The sequence below is a fragment of the Danio aesculapii genome, chromosome 24, assembly GCF_903798145.1.
Source record: "Danio aesculapii chromosome 24, fDanAes4.1, whole genome shotgun sequence".
In the NCBI taxonomy this organism is placed as follows: domain Eukaryota; kingdom Metazoa; phylum Chordata; class Actinopteri; order Cypriniformes; family Danionidae; genus Danio; species Danio aesculapii.
In genome coordinates, this window is record NC_079458.1 from 26,431,116 (window position 1) to 26,455,759 (window position 24,644).

At 33.3% G+C, this 24,644-nt stretch overlaps 2 protein-coding genes across 2 annotated transcripts in view; one reads left to right on the top strand and one right to left on the bottom strand.

The window, feature by feature from the left end:
* Positions 1 to 25: 25 nt before the first annotated feature.
* Positions 26 to 16,877, bottom strand: uba5 (ubiquitin-like modifier activating enzyme 5). The gene is made up of 12 exons (XM_056450265.1): positions 16,587 to 16,877; positions 16,427 to 16,472; positions 16,241 to 16,330; positions 13,489 to 13,598; positions 11,737 to 11,823; positions 11,534 to 11,618; positions 10,017 to 10,121; positions 9,697 to 9,824; positions 5,209 to 5,344; positions 3,708 to 3,783; positions 3,509 to 3,615; positions 26 to 513 (listed from the first exon to the last, which is right to left on the bottom strand). Exons 1-12 carry the CDS (start codon positions 16,733 to 16,735, stop codon positions 436 to 438), a joined length of 1,197 nt encoding a protein of 398 aa, XP_056306240.1. The 5' UTR covers positions 16,736 to 16,877; the 3' UTR covers positions 26 to 435.
* Positions 16,878 to 18,690: 1,813 nt separating this feature from the next.
* topbp1 (DNA topoisomerase II binding protein 1) overlaps positions 18,691 to 24,644 on the top strand; it is a 40,927-nt gene continuing 34,973 nt past the window's right edge. The window contains exons 1-4 of the mRNA XM_056450590.1: positions 18,691 to 18,900; positions 19,106 to 19,205; positions 20,569 to 20,703; positions 23,911 to 24,054. Coding sequence (XP_056306565.1) covers positions 19,119 to 19,205; positions 20,569 to 20,703; positions 23,911 to 24,054 — 366 coding nt within the window. The 5' untranslated portion in view covers positions 18,691 to 18,900; positions 19,106 to 19,118. The remainder of the gene's footprint in view (positions 18,901 to 19,105; positions 19,206 to 20,568; positions 20,704 to 23,910; positions 24,055 to 24,644) is intronic.

Genomic DNA, 24,644 nt, shown 5'->3' on the forward strand with positions numbered 1-24,644 from the left:
GAAAGACGGGAAAAGCAAAATGGAATGTAACAACAATAAATTTATTTTCTTTTGCATTGCTCCATGTTATAACATTTAATACAGCAAGTCATGATCAGGGTAAAATATCTGAAAATATTTGTGGCTGGGTGTATACAAGCACATACAGTATTAGAGATATCATTTAGATTGTGTGGCTCAAGCCATAAACCACAGCCATTAAAAACATACTCTGAGAACCGCAACACTGCAAAAAAATAAAAAATAAACTAAATAGTGGATGAAATTTACTATTAAAGATTTTCAGTCAATGTAAACATAACCTCGCAGCAACAGAACTTAATTTGTGTGAGAGCTCAGATTTTACAGATAAAAAAATAATAATGATGAGTTGGTCTTCAATGGCTGTGGGAGAGTTTATTATGATTATTTCTGTGTTCAGTGATGTCTGTTTCCTTACATCTTTTTCATCTGAGCCATCAGCTCCTCTAAACTCTGCTCTGTTTCCTCGACCGTCTCCCCTGATGCTCCATCCTGGAAAACAGAACAAACACATGGAGAGAGGAATTTTTTACTTTAAACGATAAGTTTGGTCTTACAAACCAAGATCGATTTACAATGCATCCGGAAATTATTCATAGCGCTTCACTTTTTCCACATTTGTTTGTTACAGCTTTATTCCAGAATGGATTCAATTCATTTATTTCCTCAAAATTCCACACATAACACCCCATAATGACAATGTGAAAAAAGATTTTTGAAGTTGGTGCAAATATATTAAAAATAAGAAACCTGAAAAATCATATGTACTGAAAAATCATATGTCTTTTCTCAATACTTTGTTGATGCACCTTTGTCAGCAATTACAGCCTCAAATATTTTTGAAAATGATGCCACAAGCTTGGCACACCTGTCTTTGGAATTGTTGCCCGTTCTCTCAAGCTCTATCAGGTTGGATGGGAAGCAACTGTGTAGAGCCATTTTCAGATCTCTCCAGAGATGTTCAATAGATTTTAGGTCTGGGCACTGGCTGGGCCACTCAAGGACATTCACATAGTTATTGTGAAGCCACTCTATAGATATTTTAGTGGTCTGCTTTGGGTCATTGTCCTGCTGCATTCATCTTTCCCTCTATCCTGACTAGTCTTCCAGTTCCTACTCCTGAAAAGCATCCCCACAGCATGATGCTGCCACCGCCATGCTTCACTGTAGCCTGGTGATGAGCGGTGCCTGGTTTTCTCCAAATGTAGCGCCCGGCATTTACACCAGAGTTCAATTTAGTCTCATCAGACCAGAGAATTTTGTTTCTTATGGTCTGAGAGTCCTTCAGATGCCTTCCGTTGGCCACTCTACCATACAAGCCTGTTTGGTGGATTGCTGCCCAGTGGTTGTCCTATAAGGTTCTCCACTCTCCACAGAAGAACACTGGAGCTCAGACAGAGTGACCATCGGGTGATTGAACACCTCCCTGACTAAGGCCCTTCTCCCCCGATCATTCAGCTTAGATGGCCAGCCAGCTCTAGGAAGAGTCCTGGTGGTTCCAAAAACCTTCCACTATGGATGATGGTGGCCACTGTGCTCATTGGAACTCTCAGAGCAGCAGACATTTTTCTGTAACCTTCCCAAGCCTTGTGCCTCGAGACAATCCTGTCTCATTGGTCTACAGACAATTTCTTTGTCTTCATGCTTGGTTTGTGCTTTGACATGCACAATGTGTGACTAAATACATTTTCCAGTTCGCACACGTCTATTTTTAGTCGCAAATGTGCACGAAATGGTCACACTGTTGAACCCTGTGAGTTTTCACTTAACCTCCTTTCTGAAACTGGGCCCAGATTACGTGATTTTGAGGTAATAGGCATGGCTAACAAACTTAACCATGCTGCTCCAATGACAACAAACAGAAATGGTAAGCAGGAGGAGGTCTCTCTTAGGTTGTAATAACTCTTTTCTCACCCTTTTCTCAATCTTTCTGAATGAAATGCCTACATTACTACATCCATTCAGCCTGCGGTAGAAAAAACAGGCTGCACCCAATGTTTGCTCATTCAAAATTCGGTTTCTCTAGGAACAATAACGATCGCAGCTTCAGGTTTATGGAGACTTTAAACTTGAAAAGATTAGATATCCATTTAAGATTTTATTGGCAACAAGTAAAAAAGCTATAACCTGGAAATGGTATAAAGAAGACCCAACAACTAAAGACGAATGAGGTAATGGACAAAATGACAGCTACACAGTGGCACAGTGGGCAGCCCAATTGCCTCACAGCAAGAAGATCGCTGGTTCGAACCCCGGCTGAGTGTATAATTATAGTGAAGAAAACTGAAGCTTATTGAATAATTTGTTTATTACTACAGTTTTATCACAGCTACAATAAAATTACTATGACAGTTTTAATTGATCCTTATAAAGATTTATGATATTTGAGCAGTAAACACAGGCTATATAATTCAAATGAATCACTGACTTTTGCTGTTTTCATTTTTTTCAAAACAGATTTCTTTACCATTTAAAACAGCATATTTAGATATTTTTTCTGCTGAAGATATTGTTGTTCTAAAAAACAAAACAAAAAAATGTAAACAAAAAAAATCATACACATACCTTAGAAACTGTATTACAGAACATTTTGGCAGTTTTAAAACCTTGACTTTTCCTAATCGCAGTATACCTTGAAAACGACTATCGTCCCATGCCTAGTACGTTATTTATATTCTTCTGGATTTTGAAGTGTGGTGGTGATTGTATCTGATTTTATATAACATTAACATATTTATACACTTAGCTAGGCCTGTATATAATCTTTATTAGTGCTGTCAAACGAATTATCGTGCTCAAAAAAAGTTTTACACATGGATGGTTTGAACAGTTTTTTTATTACATGCCACATTTTCTTCTGTTTTTCAGTCAGTTTCTTGAACTTTCTCCCCTTTATGAGCAAACATTTTGGGAAGTCTATAAAAGCTGTTTACCATTTCTCATTTTGGCCGACTTAAACGATTAAAAACAAAACAACAAAACAAAATACATTTAGATGTTCTGATAGCGGTTCCTATGTAGAAGAATCACTTCCTGCCCTCCATCTGAATTTCAAGCATTATCAATGACATCATGTGAAATCAACCTGTAGGCCCTTATTAATGTGAATTTATACATTTCTGTATCCGAAAAGTGTTAAAGAAAAAACATGAATTATTTATAGCTGTAACTGGTGGCTTTTATTAAGCTATCTGTTTTTTTTTTAGTAAACTTCAAGTTACAATTTTGTGACAGACGTATTCCGTTTTGTGTCCTTAAATTTAGGAGTATTAATTATTTGTGTTTTGGGCTGTCACCACTATTACAAGCGATCATCATAGCATCTAAAATGAGTCTAAAAATGGCACATGATGCTCGTTTCACACATATTCAGTCTACAATGTGTTTGTGGTTAGCATATGAAAAGCTCAACTGTGCACAATCTTAATAAACAATCAAGCAATCAAGTATTACTATACAGTGTGCCTTATATTTGAGCAGGTCTTACTTTCTCAGGTATGGTGTAGGCTACGGTGATGCCCTCTGGTAGATCTGGAATGGGTCCTGATGCATCCTGTAGCTCTGCCTCGGTCACCTCTGACACCAGCTCAATGCCTTTGAGGAAAAAAACAAATCACCACATTCAGTCTTTACACACTCTTGTTTTATGAATGAGGAAATTGTAGTGTTAAATGTGAGATGCCAACCCCATTCATTGTCCTCATGCACCACTTCCTCTTCTTCCTGGACCACTTCCTGCTTCGGCCGCTCTGCTTCTTTTTTCTGTAGAATAAAAATGACTATAAATTAAGCAGGTGATGCCGTTTATATTATTTTTGTTCCAATATGCCTTTTCTTTATATCAGTGATCAACTAATTTAAATAACTTAGAAAACTAAGGTCATCACAAAAGAAAGAAGGAAAGTAAGAACAGAGTATATGAAGGAATTGGAGAGTGAAATTCAATACCTTTTTTAATTCAAGACCTTTTTTAAGACTTCCATACAATTTAAGACCTTAAAACCACTTTAGGTTTCACCCGGAAACACAGATTTTAATTTACGGTATATTTACTAAATAATAATGTAAGAAACTAATCCAAAACTCAAACATTATTCATATACTGCATAAAAATCTATTAAATCTCACTAATTCAGCAGGTTGGGGAATACAGACCTCTTTCTTCGTTGCTGCATGAAGGGCGCCACAGCGACTAGGGATGCACTGATCCCAATACTTGGATCGGATAGCAATACTACATATTTTTACTGGATTGGAATCGGCTAGCTGGTTTCAATCCAAATCCGATCTTGTGCTTGTGCTATATTCTGTGTAATTTATAAGGCAACAAAAGCCACGAAAGTAGCCAATTATAAGGCACTAGACAGTTGTCATGTAGGCTGAATGTTCTGAAGCCATTCTATAGTTTAATGTGAAGTACCAATTAATATTCAAGTGCAAATTCATGTTCCTTTCAGCACTTTACGGAAAATAATTTTCCTGTAAAATTCTTCTCACAATAAGTTTCTGTTCTCTAATCCTTCCGACTGAGTTTATTCTTCCAAGGGGAATACTTTCAGTGCTGCGAATAGTTTGTAAAGCCTGGCTCATTGTGGTCAAAGTAGTTGATTAAATTAATAAAAGTGAAGCTGGCGGGCGCAATATGGATTGTCAATAAAGGAAAACAATTTAGTCTAATACAGTGCATCTGGAAAGTATTTATAGCGCTTCACTTTTCCAAATTTTTTTATGTTACAGCCTTATTCCAAATTGGATTAAATTATTTTATTTCCTCAAAATTCAACACACAATAGCCCATAATGACAATGTGAAAAGATTTTTTGAAATTGGTGCAAATTTATTAAAAGTATTCACAGCCTTTGCCGTGAAGATGTAAACTGAGCTCAGGTACATTCTGTTTCCACTTATCATTCTTTAGATGTTTCAGCAGCTTAATTGGAGTTCACCTGTGGTGAATTCAGTTGATTAGACATGATTTGTATGGGCATACACGTATCTATATAAGGTCCCAGGGTTGACAGTGGATGTCAAAGCACAAACCAAGCATGAAGACAGAGGAATTGTCTGTAGACCTCCGAGACAGGATTGTCATAAGTGGAAGATGTTTGGAACCACTAGGACTCTTCCTAGAGCTGGCCGGCCAGTGATCAGGGGAGAATATACACATATAATATTTAGAAGTGTCACCTTGTATTCATCCTGTTGTCGTCTGCAGTGTCTGTCGTCACACTGTGGGTTGGCCTTCATTGCCATGCTTGGGAAGAAGTCCTGTATGGCATTATAGCCCAAGTAATAACTCACCGTCCCAAAGCCCAACAGATACCTAAAACACAGACAATCTCATTCTAGTCCATGCTTAACAAGTCCATTAGAACAATACTGACATGCCAGGATCTCTGAGGATTTAAAATGAGTGTGGGGTAAAGGGTTTGTTTGGTTAGTTGGGTCACTTAGCCTCTAAGGCAAAAATGGCTTTATTTCGCCACCTGATGGCCTTTATGCGAAACTACAACATTTAAAGGGATAGTTTACCCAGAAATCAAAACTCTGCCATTCATTTACTCAGCCTCTACCTCAGAGATGCCCAAACTAGTGCCCGAGGGCCAAAGTTGGCCCTTTGCATACTTTGATTTGGCCCACCAGAGGAAAAATAATTGAGAAGGGTTGGGGGAATGCCTTCAACAGAGATGATCATTTCTTATTTTAATGGAACCTTTTGTTTGTTTATTTTATTGTTGAGCTACAAAAAAAGCAAACTAAAATTAAATGTTTCAATTAAATATTTAAAATATTTGTAAAAAATATTTTTAAAAATTTACATACTGTCACTTCGGGGACAAAGCAGAAGACATCAGCGTGCAAATCAAGGTAAAGGCAGTTTAGCATGACTAGTGTATTTGGCATTGAACTCCATTGTTTTAAAAATATATATATATATTTTTTTATGGTTTTTATTATAACAAGTTTGTTAAATTAATATACATTTTCAAAAAAAAAATAGAATGCATTAGCAGATAGGGTTGAATTAATTTTGATTTATAAATATTATGAAATAAATTAGGAAATTACCTATGGCAACTTTAAAGTAATACAGTTTACTTTCAGCCCACAGCTCCAAATCAAGATTGTATTTTCACCCTTCATAAGAAAAAGTTTGGGCACTACCACTCTACCTATACCAAATTTCTGTTAAACACAAAGAAAGACAAACAGAAGAATATTAGAAAATAGAAAAAACAGCCATTGATTTTTATATTCTTTATATTATTTTATATTCTTCAGAATAACTTGATTTGTGTTCAACAGAAGAAAGAAACTAAAAAACAAAAGTTTAGAACTGTATGGGTGTGAATGTAAATGTACATTATTGGGGTGAACTATCCCATTAATGTCAAAATAAATGGTAATAATCAGTGCAACTAAACTAAAACATGAACGTCATCATGTCCTAACTAACCCAAAAGGTATCTTTTTCATGTTAAAACTAGTTTTGTCCTAACCATTTGGAAAAGCGATGCACAAAACATCTATTTTAGAAGCATTTTTATTTCAGCAAAAACAACAACATACAATGCTATGACAAAAATGTCCTCAGGTACATTTCATGTGCTTTATGTAATGTTAAATGCAACCAGTGTTAATTTGAACACCATTTTATGTGACGTTTATTGCCATATTACTGAAAGCAGCAGCAAATATTTCACCTCAGATCTTTAAATTTAAATAACTAGTAAACGATTTCAAAATGAAAGTCAGTGACTCAAAGTCAGTGCAAACCACCAACATCAGTCACTCAGCATGTACTTTAAATAAATGTTAAAAGGTTATTTTGACAGGTTAAATATGTATTAATTAGATTATAACCCTTACGATGTTGTCGACAGTGCAGTGGCTAGTTTTTAAATGTTTCTGTCATGTCACATCGCGATTGGTGTATTTTGCTTGTCGCTGAAATCTTGTTAGATCGCATGTGACAGTGTAAGAAAAATGTGTGTGTGTGTATATATATATATATATATATATATATATATATATATATATATATATATATATATATATATATATATATATATATATATATATATATATTTATTTTATTTATTTATTTATTTTTTGATAGAACAACTTAACTAACATATTTACATTAGACAAAACAAATAAATGAATAAATCTCATACTGTACATTAGGATTTTATGCCTCACGGATTCTGTGCCAATTGTAATATTCAGTTTTTTAGCTCATCGAGTCTATTTATTTACTTATGTAAATGTGTAAATATATATTTATTCAGTTTTTAGATCAATTTCAGTAAAATTATTATGCAAATGTCTATAAGATGTGTATAATGCAGTTTGTGAATTTATACTTCCTGTCTTGTAGTAGATAAATTGTATTAGAGACTTTGTTTATTAAACAAGTGGTTCTAATTTTACTAAACCTTACATAAAAGTTTTTTTTTTTCATGTATTAAGGTTTTAGGTAGTCTACTCAAAATCTGGATGAATCCACAGATTTAGCAGAAAATTCTGGACAGAAATAGCGAAACATATCTGCAGCTACTGTCTGGCCCATATGGTATGATTAGTTGTGCTATACAATAATGATTGGTTTCCTCCCATGTACTTTGTTTTCGAAGCTCTGCATCCGAAATGGCATACGATACATTTTAATTATGTTATACAACACAATGTCCAAACTCACATAAACGAGAAGTAGCTGGATTGTTTAATAAGTAGTAAAGAGGAAGGGATTACGCTGTTAATAATTCCTCGGCAGCCACTTAACACAAATACATGTGATCTATTATGCCACATTTAAGTATCAAAACAGCGTATAACATTTGAATTTTCAGATAAAGAGAAATGAATAGGGCTGTGCAATATGACAATATATATTGTATGGACAAAATAAAAAAATCTATCATTTTATATTATGCTCTATTGTTTATTATGGGGTCTCACAAAATACACTAAGGTAATACTTTTTATAACTTATATTAGCACAATATTATATGCCATTACAGGGATGCAGACAGTAACATGAATAATTGTGAGAAACCTAGAAGTACAATTCTCATTTTATTTAGCTGTATTTTTACTTTTTGTGTTATATTTTACCAATATTTTGTTATATTTCTACAGTTTTAATCAAACATTTGCCCTTAGGTTATAAATAAAGTGGGAAATAGAATCACATATTATTGAATAGATTTCCGAGTATATATGATTTAAAATGTAAAAAAAAAATTATTGCCCCTTACATGCTACGAGTTTGTCAGACAAATTATCATCAGGATATAAGATTATTTATATAATGATCTGAATTTTTTACAATACCACACATTTTATCATCACAAGTTTTGAAAATAACAAAACAAAGATTCTTTCATTTCAAACACTACATGCAACTGCTACTGTTATTATTTTTAGGGTTTTTTTTATTATTAGGTATGATTTTGAAAAGAAAAAAAATGTAAACACTGAAAATATTTATTTAAAATTATTGTAATTTATTATTTTGGTCACACTTTACAATAAGGCTCATTAGTTAATGTTAATTAATGCATTTACTAACATAAACAAACAATGAACAATACATTTACTACAGTATTTGTTCATGTTAGTTAACGTTAGTTAATGAAAATACAGTTGTTCATTGTTAGTTCATGTTAACTCACGGTGCATTAACTAAATGTCAACAAGCATGGACTTGGATGTTAATAATGCATTAGTAAATGTCCAAGTATGATTAATAAATGCTGTACAAGTGTTGTTCATGATTAGTTCATGATCAGTAACTAATGAACCTTATTGTAAAGTGTGACCATTTTTTTTTTCCTTTTTTTATCCTGTTATGAATTAATTTCAGTCAATTTGTTTTGGTAATCTTCCAAGCAAAAATACTCTTTCCAATATACTAAAAATACTGTGGATGCTGAATAACTTGCCTGAGGTAAATGTAATATGTGATATTGTTTTCAGGCATTTTCATTGACGTCTTTCCTGGCTGAAACGCTGACGGCTTCAGCCACAATATTCTTAACCACACTCCTCTTACCGTTAGTTTTCTAAAAGGAAATGATGAAGAGAAAGCTCCGCCCCTCACTCAATATTCTGTTTCAGTTGGAAGTACATAAACATACTAAAATAAGTCTCAGCAACTTCCGGTTCAAACTGACTTTAACAGATTTGAGTCATGTTGATCATTTAGAAAGCTAAGAAATCTGTACACCAAATAGGGCTTCATAACACTGAAAAAAAAACTGACATTGGGAGATTTTATTTTACTGTGATGTTACCAGATGACTCGATTTGGACAAATTGTACAATTTTATAACAATGTAGGGTGGTTTTAGATGGAAACACATGCTTATGCTTAAATATAATAACACACATGCTTATGCTTAAATATAATAAACAACTTAGAAGCATAGACAAAGATACTAGAACAAGTATGCAATTGAAAAACTGTGCTTTGTGTTTTACCATCCAGTCAAATGGCACACACAGGAAGAGAAATCATACAATAAGATATAAAATAACACTGCATAGTCTTACAATATTGATACTGAAATGATATTGTGCAACCCTAGTATTAAATAAGTAAACAATGGATTAACTGGGTTAAAATTATGCCTGTACTGAATGATCAGGATATTAATGATAAGGTCTTACTTGAGGACATTCTGCACAAGAAGCCCAGCAACAACTCCCATTGTGGTGGGTAAACTGGCGGCACACACTCCATCCCGCTTCAACGTCTTCTCATCGATATTTGCAGCCACTACTAGAGGAGGAGCACACTGAAACACAGAGAACTGGATCATACCACTAATAACTACTACTTATAATAATAATAATAATAATAATAATAATAATAATAGTAATAATAATAATAATAATAATGAGCTGGTTTTTAAGATCCTAATTCTTAATCAAGATGCATATGTGTTTTGCAGTGTGTGTGTGTGTGTGTGTGTGTGTGTGTGTCATACAGCAAAACAGGCTGTTTCTCCTGGGATGATGAGCTGGATGTGTCCAGAAACAGCATTTTCACTGACACCTGACTCCATCCAGATCTGACCCAACTCATTACATGCCTATGAGGGAAAAACAAACATGTTTAAAATTTTAATCCCCATTTCCTTTTCCACTGTGATCCTTTTTAAAATCAAAGTTTGGTCATTCCTTGACAAGAACAGCATTTCAAGAGCACTCAACATTGTTTTTGTTTTTTTTTTATCATTTGTTTGTTTGAATAAAACAATGAAGAAGAAACCCAAATGTATATTTAATGCCATGGATGAAAATTTACTTAGTAATCCACAAATTTTGTGGAATTTAGTTAAAATGGCAATGTTTACGAAAGGTGAAAAGGCTTCACAAAAATGACAGCACACACAATTTTAGTTTTAACAGAGACTAAAATAAGAAAAACACATTCCAGCTGCATGGCTGTAATTCATAGTATTACATTTATCTTCTCATTTTACATGTTGGTCCTTGAAAAATCTTTTCTTCAAATGAAAGCTTATTGTAAAGTTTTACTGATATCTCAATACATACACAGACACACACTAAGATTTTTATGATTTAAAAAAAAGCCTGTTCTGCTCAAAATTCATTTGTTTGATCCAAATTTTAGCAAATTAGAATATTAGAAATATTTCTGAAGCACTGTGTGACTGGAGTAATAATGCTAAAAAAACATGGAAATCACAGGAATAAAATGAATACATTTTAAAAATATATGCTTAAATAGAAAACTTTTAAATAGTAATTTTCCATTTTTTTATTTTTCACCGTTTCTTTGGACTAAACAAATGCAGGTTTGTAAGCAGAAGAGATTTTTTTTTAAACTTTTAAAGTTTCACTAACCTTTAAGCAGTAGAAGTGTGTGTCTGTGTGTGGACACATCTTCATTTAACAGTATACATGAGTACACCCATCTCAAATCTCTCTTTAAAATGAATAGTTTCTATAGGATGCTTTATAATATCATATTTGTGCATATACGTTAAATTAGCTGAAGTCAACAAAATAACTTACAAAGACAGTCCAAAAATTAGTAGCTCAAATTAATGTTAGGGAAAGTATAAAATAAAAACGTAAAAAAACATAAAAAAAACTGAATTTTTTGCAATATTTTTAAAATGTATTATCTTTCTATTTCTGAAGATGTTCACTGACTTAATTAGTATTTAAATAAACCTGTCTGTTTAATAAGTTCAAATTTACCCAAATATATTACTTATATTCACTCTGAAATGGATGAAAAAATATATTCATTAACAAAATGGGGTGTACTCATTTATGCTGAGCACTGTATTTTGTATATATGGTGTATTTTTCAGCAGCCCTATATTCTGTTCCTTGTCTTAGATAGAAAAGTTTGTGAGTTCTGATTGCTCTGACATGGAATGATTAAGTTTCATGTTTTTACAAATAAGTGAATAAAAACATTACAATGAACAAAATATTTGATATATACATGTAGAGCTAACAAACTCACTGTGTTAATGGCCATACGAGCCTCAAAGTTATCAACACAACTGAGAATCAAATCTACAGGCTTCCCCTCTTCAAGTCCTCCGTGACTGAAAACACAAAACCAAGAGAGTTCATTACACCAAAACAGAGATAAGAAAGAAAATGTTGTGTTTATGAACTAATTAATGAATGATTTAACGAATCAAGCAATCAGATCAAAATTACCTAATGCGGTCCATGAAATGTGTGAAGTTGTCCATTGTGGTGATATTGTAATTATGGGTCTCAAAGGCAACATCTGGATTAATGTTCCTGCACAGGAAAACACAGCATAAAAATAAGCAACATCATCTAAACACTTATACATGGTGAAATATTACAATTTAAACTTGTTTTGTATTTCAATGTACATCAAAATGCTGTTTATTCATTCTAATCCAGTATGCTGAAATATTTCATTTATTCTAAAATGTAATTTATTCAAATGACAATAAAGCTGAATTTTCAGCATTCATTGCTCTTTAAGTGTAACATTATCCTTGAGAAATTGTTCTAATATGCCAATTTTGTGCACAATTATTGTGTTCTAATTATAATGTTGAAAACAGTTTTTGAACATTTGTGGAAAAATTTAGATTTAAAAAAAAAATTGCTTTGATAGATAAAATGTCCAAATGTGCAGCACTTAAAGAACAGAATAAAAATATTTTGCAACGTTATAAATTTCTTTCTTCATTCTTAAATCTTACTTTTAATGGCAGTACATAATGATTTTTTTTTTAAAGCAACATTGCATTTGATGTCCAAAGGATGATGTGGGAATGTTGAATATTGTCAACATTGCTACCAAAGGAAATACACCAAATAACATAAAAAATAGGCCTGATGTTAATCTGTATATTATTATTATTATTAATATTGCAGTTCTTGCTGTATTTTTTTAAACAATAAATTCAGCCTTGATTAGCATAAAAAGGCTTACATCAGGGGTGCCTGCACTTTTTCAGCATGCGAGCTACTTATAAAATGACCAAGTGAAAATGATCTACCTAATATAAAAATGCAAAACATTTATTTAAAAACACATTGAGAATTCATTATTTGTACAATATATATATATATATATATATATATATATATATATATATATATATATATATATATATATATAGATAGATAGATGTACCTTGCATAACTGTATGAAACCATATTGTGCAATAGCTTTCATATTTTTGTCATTACCTTACTCTGATGGCTTGCACTGAATGGAATCAGCCAGGAAAGCATAGTCCGGACAGTAGCTGCTGATAGCCAGCCTCAAGCACACTACCAAATGATCATCAGTCATGGTGAAACGATATTTGGACTTAACCGCGCCGACTTCTCTAAGTGCTGCAAAACTATAGCCACTATGGTTTTTGCAGCACTTAGCGAAGTAGGTGCAGTTTTACACGCATGCGTGGTTACCCATGCATCAAATGGTCAGATCTCAGACAAGCTGCCCTGTATGTCAATTGACTGACAAATTTCAGTGAGGATGGATGATAGGTTGACGTCTATTTTTTTAGTGCCATTCGATCTACCCACGTAAAGTTTGCAATTGACTGGTAGATCACGATCGACGTATTGGGCACCTCTGGTTTACATTTATAACAGACTCTCAATGCAGCATACTGTTGAATATGTTTTATGCTTTGGATATTTATTTATTTGTTTAAATTTGGGTCAACTTTTTTTATTATTTACGCAATTTTTATATTATTATCATATTTTCTTTAATGCAACTATTATTTATTTGCTCGTTTCTTTTATATGAATGTTTAAATTATTTATCCTATTACAAAAGATTGATTATTTGAACTTTTATCATATTCATTTTATTACTTGTATGTTTACTTTTCTCTAAACATTTTATTGAACACCTTTAGCACCTCAAGGAGGTCTCTGGACTTGAAACACCAACTTACCCCCCCTTACCTAAGAGTGTGTTGTGCAGCCTCGACTTTACTGAGCCCCGCCTGATGTGGCTGGAAGAAGAGGCGGTTCATGTTGGCCAGCTCCACCTTATCATAGTCAAACAGCAGCAACTGCAGAGGAAGAAAACACAGACACAGCAGAAAGAGGCATGACAGTCGGTTACTGCAGAGCAGAAGCATGCGTCTCTGGGGGTCCTGCTATTGGCTTTCTTTCCCTTCTTTAACTGCAAATACTACAGGAATACTTGAGGAATGCACCATTTCTTACTTCAAACAAAAAGCTAAATACAACATGATCACATTCATTCATTTATTTATTTTAGTATATAGTATAGAAGGTGAAGTTATTCAATGTGACAATATACTGTATATAATATGGACAAAATAAAGTCTAATGTTTTATAATATGCTCGTTTACTTTGTGATGTCACAAAATACATTGGTTATGGTAATACTTTTTCATCATTTATATGGTTGCAATATTTTACACCATTACAGGGAATGCGGACAGAAACATGAATAACAGCATTGCAGTAATGTTGAAATCTTTAAAGTACAATGTTTACATTTTATTTAGCTTTTTTCATTAAATGTTGGTCCTGTTATCGTTAGTTTTAAGTTTTGTCCTAAAAATATTTATTTAAAATGTCTACATTTTTAATCAAACATTTGCCCTAAGGTTCTAAATAAAGTGAGAAATATGATCACACATTAATGAGTACATTTACAAGTATAAACGTTGAATATTTTAAAAATAATTAATCCTTTATGTGTGATCAATAAGTGTAAACTTCTCTCCCCAACCACCCCTCACATACTACATGACAACCACAAAACATTATGTAATTCTGAGTGGACCTCTTACGAGTGAGTGGGCTTGACAAACCACCTGTAGAAAACACACTTTTTCATCTTTATGACACTTGTGCACCAGTTTTGCACAAGACATATTCTTACTAGACATGGGACAATAACCGTTTACAAGGTTTACTGTGGTTTGAAAAAGTCAAGGTTTTAAAACTGCCAAAACTTTGTTATACCGTTCCTAAGGTATATGTACGTTTTTTACAACTATTTTATTTAGTTTATTAGGGCAACAGTATCTTTAGCTGAAAAAGACCCTCCACATCAAAAGCTGCTGTTCCAAAATATTTTAAATGTTTCTTATAAAAAAATAGTGTGTTCAATGAGGAAAAACGTTGTTTTTTAACCAGACATTTAGGATCAGTAATAACAACACCGTGATACAGTGAAACCGTGATATTTTTATCCAAGGTTATCATACCTTTAGAATCTTATACTGGCCCACGCCTAATTCTTACAATCAATACAGATCTAAAAAAAAAAAAAACATTGTGCATTTATGAAGCATGCTTCACACAGGTAAGTGGGCTTGATAAACCACCTGTAGAAACTATTCTCTCTATTTAAAAGAATTATAATAATACACTAAAATACCCCTCCTTACTTTAGCACTTAATTCTCAGAGCATAAATAGTTCTTTTGTATAAATAGCTCTTGTGTGTATTGCCACTTCTTGTTGACTCACCGAATGCTTCTTCAACTGCAAGTCTCTTTGAACAATAAACAATAAATTCAATTTTAATGAAAATACTGAAAGACTGTGTAGAACAGGTTAACAAAGACTTTATTGTCTGCGAAAATTAGCTAAGTTTATTATTGATAGAACTCTGAGGGTGGAATTTTATAAGGCCTATATAGAATCCATTTGAAACTTTTCATTGATTTGTTGGTGTTCTTCTTTAAAAGTAAAACCGAAGAACTCATTGTCTAAGGTTTTAAATACCTGTAGCAAAGTATTAAGGGTAAAAGTGCCACGGTTATCCTATTTGTATGAAAGCCAGGTATAAAAGAAAGCCCATCAGATTACATCCCATCATATTTTTGATTCATTTCAAATATTTCCCTTAGGATCTTGGTATAGGGTCCCTTTGGCAAGGAGCAACAGATTTAAATTTTCATTTGCTCCTTGCGCGATTGATTTGTTGAATTTTAAAGGGAAGAGGTAGTTGCTGTTTTTTTAGTACTATTAATGTTGTTTAACGTTTGTCTTAAGTGTTTGGTATGATACAGTATGTGTGTTGTAAATCTATTACGCTGGGGAACAAATCACTCCTAAAGGGGACAATGAAGTTTACAGTAACAGTAACAAAGCATTTGCTAAATGAATAAATGTTCGATGACTAACTATTAATTGACTTAATCTACAGAAATGGTAGTAGATCGTTTATATATATATATATATATATATATATATATATATATATATATATATATATATATATATATATATATATATATATATATATATATATATACATATACATACACACACACACACACATCTCATTATCAGGATATGAGACTTTTGTATTGAGGTGAAGTTTGTTTGATATTTGCACATTCTTTTACCTTCACTTAATATATATATATTTTTTTTAATTCTTTGCGAATTCTAAATGGATAAATCATATTAGCACCATTGACTATTAAAGTACAACATGGTTCACAACCAAATGAATAGTGGTAATATTCTTTTATAAAGTCATACTTACATGGAATTTAGGACTGTAGGACTGAATATTCAAAGTAGTTGGTAATCAATAAAGGGACTGTGTGACAGTACAAAAATGAAAGAATGTGTGAATATAAAACCAACTTTACCTTAATGATTTGTGTCATATGGCCCAGCACATGCTTTATATCGAAGAACAAGTATAAGGATGTATTACCTTACCAATGCCACATCTGGTGAGCATTTCTGCAGTGACACTCCCCACCCCTCCGACTCCCACCACCGCCACAGCAAACGAGCGGATTTTCTGAGAATGACAGCAGGTGGACAATGGTCATCTGTACACGAACAAGCAGTTTTAACACTGGTAAAGTCTCGTGAAAGAACAAATAAGCATGTTTACCTCGTAGTCTTGCACTATCCCCATTCTCTTAAGTGCCATTAGACGACTATAAGACATTAGAAATATAAGTTAGTATGACACTAGCAGCAAACCAAGCCTTCCATATGGCAAAATACAAAATATAGTGATTAAAGAAATGAATAAGAACCTAAATGCTCACCTGTATGGATTTGAATCTACGACTTCGGCGCTCATTTGCTCAATTTTTGGTCTGATATTGTGTTCAGCATCACTTTGCTTCTGTTTGGATTTGATTAGTTCATTTTCTAACTCACGAATTCGCAGCTTCAGTTCTTCAACGGTAGCCATTTTCTTCTGTAAAAACGCACTATTCTGCTGAACTGGGGTTGGTGTTATGCGATGGAAAAAAGGCACAGTGACGTTACAAAAAAAAAGATTAAGATATTACTTCATGTACACGTCTGCACTGTTACAAATCAGCTGGCGAAGATGGGTGTCTCTCGATATTGAGCCCGGTGTGCAACAACAAGCACTAAGAAACTAAAGTTCCCACAGTGAATGAATGCCCGCGAGTCGGTTCATCGGTTGTTCATAAGTTTCGAGCAGTTCTTTTTTATTTAAAGAACAGCATAAAACATGTTACAATAAACATATAAATGCCAAGGGGTAAGTATAAACAAGATAAACAAAATGCACATGTAATAAATGTATTATAGAGTTCACAAATGGGGCTTTCTTGTGGGGTGGCTTTCTTGTTTAAAAAGTCTTTGATACTGGTAATACAAGCATATTTCAGGCACCAATACCCTAAAATTGGGTTTCTTATTAGTAAATTTACATTTATAAATGTAAAATTTAGTTAACACTATAAGTAAACGAATTACATTTCGAGCAGTTCTGAAGGTCTCCCTACTTTTGCAAGTCTATACCTTTTGAAGTTTATGGTTTATTCACTGATGAAAAGACTAAAGTTAAAAACTACTATCCAATCCTAGGAAATAGTAGAAACATTTTTTTTTTTTTTGGAGTTCAATAGTTTCAATTGCTTTGGTACTAATTCTTATATTCAAAATGTATTTTTATTTTTATTTTTTTAATGTCAGAATAGCTAAGGGTGACACTGGCAAGTTTTTTTTTTTTTTTTGGTCCATAAAGATGTACAAATATATTTTCACCATGTTAGTACATGTTTTACGCAGCGGATGCCCTTCCAGCCACAACCCAGTACTGGGAAACATCCATACACTCTCACATTCACACACAAACACTACGGCCAATTTGTCTTTGGACTGTGGGGGAAACCAGAGCACCTGGAGGAAACCCACGCTAACATGGGGAGAACATACAAACTCCAGACAGAAACACCAACTGGCCCAGCCAGGGCTCGAACAAGCGACTTTCTTGCTGTAAGGTGACCACTGAGCCACCGTATTGCCAAAATATATGTAATTAAATAATAAAATAATACTGGTTGAAAAGAATGCACTAATAAATAATGAAATATTAATTACAAATAATTAGTAATATTAACTAATGTAAGTGCAGTGGGTAGCACGTTCGCCTCACAGCAAGAAGGTCGCTGGTTCGAGCCTTGGCTGGGTCAGTTAGCGTTTCTGTGTGGAGTTTGCATGTTCTCCCCGTGTTTGCGTGGGTTTCCTCCGGATGCTCCGGTTCACCCCACAGTCCAAAGACATGCACTATAGGTGCATTGAGTAAGCTAAACTGTCCAAAGTGTATGTGTGTGAATGATTGTGTGTGGGTGTTTCCCAGTGATGGGTTGCAGCTGGAAGGGCATCTGTTGCACAAAAAGTTGGTGGTTCATTTCTCTGTGGCGACCCCAGAATAATAAAGGGACTAAGCCGAAAAGAAAATGAATGAATGAAAAGTCATTAAAAATAATCTAGAAAGTTACTTAGTTTGAAACAAATTGCCCTTCTTAGTTTGTTAGTCCCATGACACATAAAATACATTTCAAATTAGAACGTACGTATAATTTACATTTTCCAAAATTAACATGAATCAGGGGGAATCAGTTTTATAAGGCAGTTCAAATCGATTCAGAAGAATCATGCGTTGCTTGAATGAATGTGCGACATAAAAAAGCTCTTCATTGTTTCTTGTTCTTTGCAAAGAAACGTTAAAATAATATGATCAGATGTTTTAATCTCAATTTGAATGTCAATTTCATGTTCATTTTCATGACATTACCATTCTCCAGTCCAGTGGGTGGCGGTCATATATTTAATATTTTCTTTCATTTTACCAAAGAAAAAGACGTTAAGCGGAAGCTGTTTTCTGAGCTGATGGCGCGAATCGCTGTAATATAGCTTTACACGTCTAGATTTGATAAATAAACTAGACAGAATCGCTAATGATTTATCGTAGTATTATTATATGCTGTTTCTACCTGTGTAGATGCACAAAAGTCATAAAACGAAGCTGAAATGTGGTGAACGTCTTTTAGGAGATTTAAGTTTTAATCGTCGCACAGATACTTGCGCAGTAACTTAGCGGTGGGTATTTGTTGTTACAATTGTTTGTAAACAATAGCTAAAGCTGCACAACATTACGACGCTGTATCGCGGATAATTCATTACTATTGTCAGTCAGAAATAGCACGTAGTTAGCTTTTAGTTAGAGATTTGTAATTATTTGGTAATTATTATCTTCCAAAATGGAAAGATGAGCGGCTATTTATGTTTCTTTCTTATAATGTAGATTACATGTCACCATGTCAAAAGCCAGCAAGGATGCATACATTGTGAAGTTTGTTGAAAGCAATGGACAAAAGAGAGATGTGGCTCTCCAGGCCTATAAGGTGACGTATAATTCTCTTTATTATGTCAATAAATGATCCTTAAAATCCCCAAGAAATCAAAACTAACCATATGATTTTGTTAGCTTACATTGCCAGTTTTGTGGTGAACAATTCACCTACGCATGTCATTAAGAAAAAAATCTTAATCTTCTAATCTTTAATTGAAATCTGAAAATGCACTTCCTGTTTGTTTTCAGCTAAATTATCAGATTACCTGATTTTGAGGTAATGGGCGTGGCAAACATACTTAACCATGCTGCTCCAGCTGTCAGTTTTGACAACAAACAGATACAATTTTCCCATAGGCTGTTCGAAGATGGCAAATAATAAGCTCTGTGTTAACACTGTTCATTATGCTTACATGTTTTGTCCTACCGGATAATCCTCACACGAGAATACAACTTTTATCACTTTTGGATCTTAAATGCAAACGCAATAACTCAAAAGCTAACATTAGGCTATAAATGGCCTACAGTGCCTTCGGGTCGCTTACCTGTGACCTTAGCACCACCCTGCTACAGACAACTTTTCAAGCTTATTTTTAGAAATATGGTCCATGACAGATTTACTCTCTCTGTTTATTATATTATAATCCTTGCTATTTATTACAAACAAATACAAAACATTTGTTTTTACATCGCGTTTTTACATGGGGAAATACATTTTTGTTTTGCTTTATGGTTGTTGAAAAAGTTTTAAAACACGCACTGTATGCTTTATAAATGTTCCTACATAGTATTATCATAAGACATATAAATAAGATAAATATTCAAATTAATGTATCGCACGCATGCATACAGCCCTCTTACCTTAGAAATAAACGACAGAAATGAGGTGTGAGGGACAGCTCTATCAAATGTCTGCAAGCTCCATCAAGGATAGAGAACAACATTCATTCTGTTTTTGTCATGAAGTTAGCAACTTGATAGCAACCGTCTTTTAAAGATATATAACTGATTAAAAAAATCAGGAGTGAGATGTGGCTGATGTGTTTTATTTAACCTTATTTAAGCAATTTAATCGAAATCCCATAAAAAAAAAAAAAACATTGACTTTGGGACGAAGGAACCAGAACTGCTGAAATGCTAAGTCGATTTGGGATTTTGCATACAACTCTTCCAAAACCCCTTTCCCAATCTTTCTGAATGAAATGTCTACTTTACTACTTCCATTCAGCCTGTGGTAGTAAAAACAAGCCATGCCCACTGTTTGCTCTTTTAAAATTCTGTTTCTCTAGGAACTGTCACAATATGAGAAAAGCTTGCAGCTTCCGGTTTATGGGGACTTTAACGTTATATCTTTTAGACTAATGTTTGCTATTGCATGACACGTTTTGTTCATGTAACTGTATGCTTGTCTTTAGGCAATAGTGGAGTTGCAGTCAGAGAAATATGTGCAGATGGTGGATGAGGAAGCGGCTCTAGAGCTGGACCACAATGACAAATCACTGTTTGTGTTCAGTGACTTCACCAGTACTGCCTTTGACCACTGCAGAAGGGTGAGAGTTTGCGTGCTTTTTGTGTTCATGAGCATTTGGGTTATTTATTCTATTAAATCCAGAGAGAACATAATTCTGTATTTATTATTAATACACAATTTAGTTTTCTCTATTTCTTTTTTGTTTATGATTTATTAAAATTTTTTCCATTTTATAAACCTATCAAACAACCCTTATAGAAATAATAATAGAAAAAATATAAATACAAATATTAATAATAAAAATAATAATAAATAAATTAAAATAATAATAAAATAAAATCAAATTGCACAAATAATGCAAGACAGATGTCTACATTTTTGCAATAATCTCAATGTTACAATTCGAGTAACAAAAAATTACAATCTGATGTATTATTATTGTCAAGGGCTAGCAAGGGTGATCAGTCTAGATCCAGCTGGAGAGTTTTAACATAAGAAAAAAGGGCATTCCAAATTTTGAAATTTTATTTTTAAAAATTTGATTTTGTAGAGGGGGAAATCTTGAATAATATATAACGAATATATTGCAAGCAAAAAAATATAAAATATAGATATTTACTAAAATATATTGAGATAAAAGTGAATAGTTTTCTGGAGAGTCTAACAGTATTCATGTACATATATCCGATAATCAACACTGCATAGTCTTCACTGTATATTATATTATCTTTAATAAAGTTACAAAAAAATGTCTTGTAACGGGATGTTTTAAAATTTGAAATATTGAAATGTTCACACGATCACAGGCCTTAAAGGGATAGTTCACTTAAAAATAAAAATTTACTTACTATTTACTCACCCATCACTTGTTTCAAACATACATTTGAAGTCAGAATTATTAGCCCCCCTTTGAATTTTTTTTTCTTTTTTAAATATTTCCCAACTGGGCAAGAGCAAGGAAATTTTCACAGTATGTCTGATAATGTTTTTTTCTTTTGGAGAAAGTCTGATTTGTTTTATTTTGGCTAGAATAAAAGCAGTTTTAATTTTTTTAAAAACCATTTTAAGGTCAAAATTATTAGGCCCTTTAAGCTATATATTTTTTTCGATAGTCTACAGAACAAACCATCGTTATACAATAAATTGCCTAATTACCCTAACCTGCCTAGTTAACCCAATTAACCTAGTTAAACCTTTAAATTGCACTTTAAGCGGAATACTAGTGTCTTGAAAAATATCTAGTCAAATATTATTTACTGTCATCATGGCAAAGATAAAATAAATCAGTTATTAGAAATGAGTTATTGAAACTATTATGTTTAGAAATGTGTTGAAAAAAATCTTCTCTCCGTTAAACAGAAATTGGGGAAAAATAGACAGGGGGGCTAATAATTCTAACTTCAACTGTATAAATTATAAAATTATCTTTTTTTTGTGTGTGCTCAACTTAAAAAAAAGAAGCTCGTAAATGTTTGAAACAATTGGAGGTTGTAATGAAAATAGTAAATAAAGTTTAATTTTTGGGTGAATTATCTCTTTAAAATGCATGCAAATGATAAACGTTTACTCCATTATGATTAAACGCTGCATTGATTATAATCAACTACTGTATATAATGAGCTATAATCCCAACTCAACATTGCATATTCTCATATCGATGCTGAAACAATATATTGTGCAGCCCAAGTTAGTTCACCCAGAAATGAAAATCATTGTGACATTTAAGGCTGATTTATACTTCTGCGTCGAGTGATCGGCACGATGCCTGCTTTGCGTGTAGTCATGCATTTATAATTCTGCATGCTGTTTGTGTTGCTCTGCAATAACACTTCCGAAACGCTAGCTGGATGTAGGTTTTTAGTTCCTCTGTGTCGTGTTTCGCTCATTCAGAGACTGGAACTGGTGGATGTGAAACAACTTTAATCATGAGGTAAACCCAAAGCAAAAGTTTCCATCTAGAGCTCCTTCACAGGACTCGCTTCATTGGGCTCACAGCGCTCGTCACCGGTGCCAAGCTGACCAGTTACAGAGCTTGTGCTACGCAATGTTGCAATGTGTAGTTAAATTTTTTGAGAGGTTCGCGATGGTGAGGGCTATGCGACCGCGCGAAGGCTGCGCCGATGCGTGTGCTTGACACAGATGTATAAATCAGCCTTTACTCACTCTTGACTTGTTTTAACTCAGTTTGAGTTTTTTTGATATTCAGAAGAATGTTGGAAACATGTAACCATTGGCATTCATTGTCTGTAAAACAAATGCTATGGAATTCAGTTTTCGCATCTTTCTTCAAAAGAACTTATTTTGTGTCCAACCAATGAAAGAAAGTCAAACAGATTTGTTAAAAGTGAAAGGGTGAGTAAATGATCACTACAATTTCATTTTTCGAGTCAACTATTCCTTTATGTTATTTTTTCTTTATTATTAATAAACTGAAATGTTGGCAGCTGGCTAGTGGCTACCTCTTGATATTTTAGACAAACACATTTTACACATTTGTGTATTTTTGTATTGCAGTTTTATAATAGATTAATGCACCACTATTCTGTGTATCGTTAACACATGTTTGGAGAGATGTATAACCTACATTTTTATGTATATTAGGGATGCACATTAAATAAATTTTTTTTTTATTATAACAGTATTTACAATGTCTTTATCATAGAAAAGTGCAATAAATTCAATTTCTGGTTCAAGCAGTTTTACGTATAGGTTATCTAGATTTGACCAATCAGATGGAGCCTGCCTTACTTTATACCTGCCTCCCCAGTAGGGGAGTCTCAGAGCAGAAAGATGACAATAAAAATAAATGTAAAAATTATGTTGGAGGTTGAAAATGACAACACCCAATAAGAGTCAGAATATCTGCAAAGGGTTTCAGTCTGCTTTAACGTCTAAATGTTTGCACGTTGACAGTTTTTTTTTTTTTTTTTTTTTTTTTTTTATAAATTATTTTTAAAGCCTGAATTAGATTTGATTAGTTCAGAACTTAGTATGATCATTCAATTTATAAATAGAACTACATTGCAAGTAATGTTTTCATCACAATAATCAACTACAATATAGCATATCGCATGTTTTTCCAGTATTATGCACCTCTATTGTATTGTTATACTTCCCTAATGAAATCAGAGCTTACAATAATTGTGTATTTTTATTGTAAAATAAATTTCATTTCACAAATTTCATTCTCACAAATTTCTGAAGGACAAAATCATGTCCCCTCCCACCCCTTTAATAATAAAATAAATAATAATAAGTTGTTGTATTTTTCCTAATTTTTTTGCAGCTGGGATGCAGGATTGTGAGTCCTCTAGTAGTGCTTTTCTGTCTGCAGAGGCAGAGATGTGTGCCCAAAGCAGAGCAGCCTGTGTATAACATGTCTATGGCTGATGTCACAGTCTCCTGCACTAACCTCGACAAAGAGGCACGGGTAAGGAGAAAGCTATGATCTGCAGTATTGATATATGATTAAGTTGTCCATCTTTGCTTTCATTAGGGCTTTCACACTGCACTTGAACCTGGGCTATAAACACTTTACAGTATACAACCTGGCTAAAGGAAGGCTTTGTGCTTTCAAGTAGTGATATTGCCTGGTGTAATAAAATGTTACTGTGTTAAATGTGAATTTCTGTGCCTAACATATGCATTGTGAAACTGTGGTGTTAAAATCTTGTTAAAAGACAGCAATAGACACACTATACTTGTATATAAATGTAAACTGAAAAATGTCAAATAATAATGCAAAGAATGAATTTGAATAAAGAGATGTTCTTTTTGCATTCTTTATAGTCTGTAAAGTCTGTTTAGTATAAAATTTGATAGGAGCATGCGAATCTCTTTACTTGCACTCCGATTTCTTTTGTTCATGCAAAAAACTTATTGCACGCCCCCTCAAAAAACACTTCTGAAGTGCGGTTTAGAGCGTTTATGTAACAAGTATGTCTCCAACATTTATTAGTTTTTAAGGAATATTTATGAATGTCTCCAATAAACCTATAGAGTGGCATTATTGCATCCTGA

Coding starts and splice junctions, on each gene's coding strand:
- uba5 (XM_056450265.1), bottom strand. CDS start 16,735: ATGGCTACCGTTGAAGAACTGAAGCTGCGAATTCGTGAGTTAGAAAAT. Junction 16,331..16,426: donor GGATAGTGCAAGACTACGAG/GTAAACATGCTT, acceptor TGTCATTCTCAG/AAAATCCGCTCGTTTGCTGT. Junction 13,599..16,240: donor CCAGATGTGGCATTGGTAAG/GTAATACATCCT, acceptor CTTCCTCTGCAG/TTGCTGCTGTTTGACTATGA.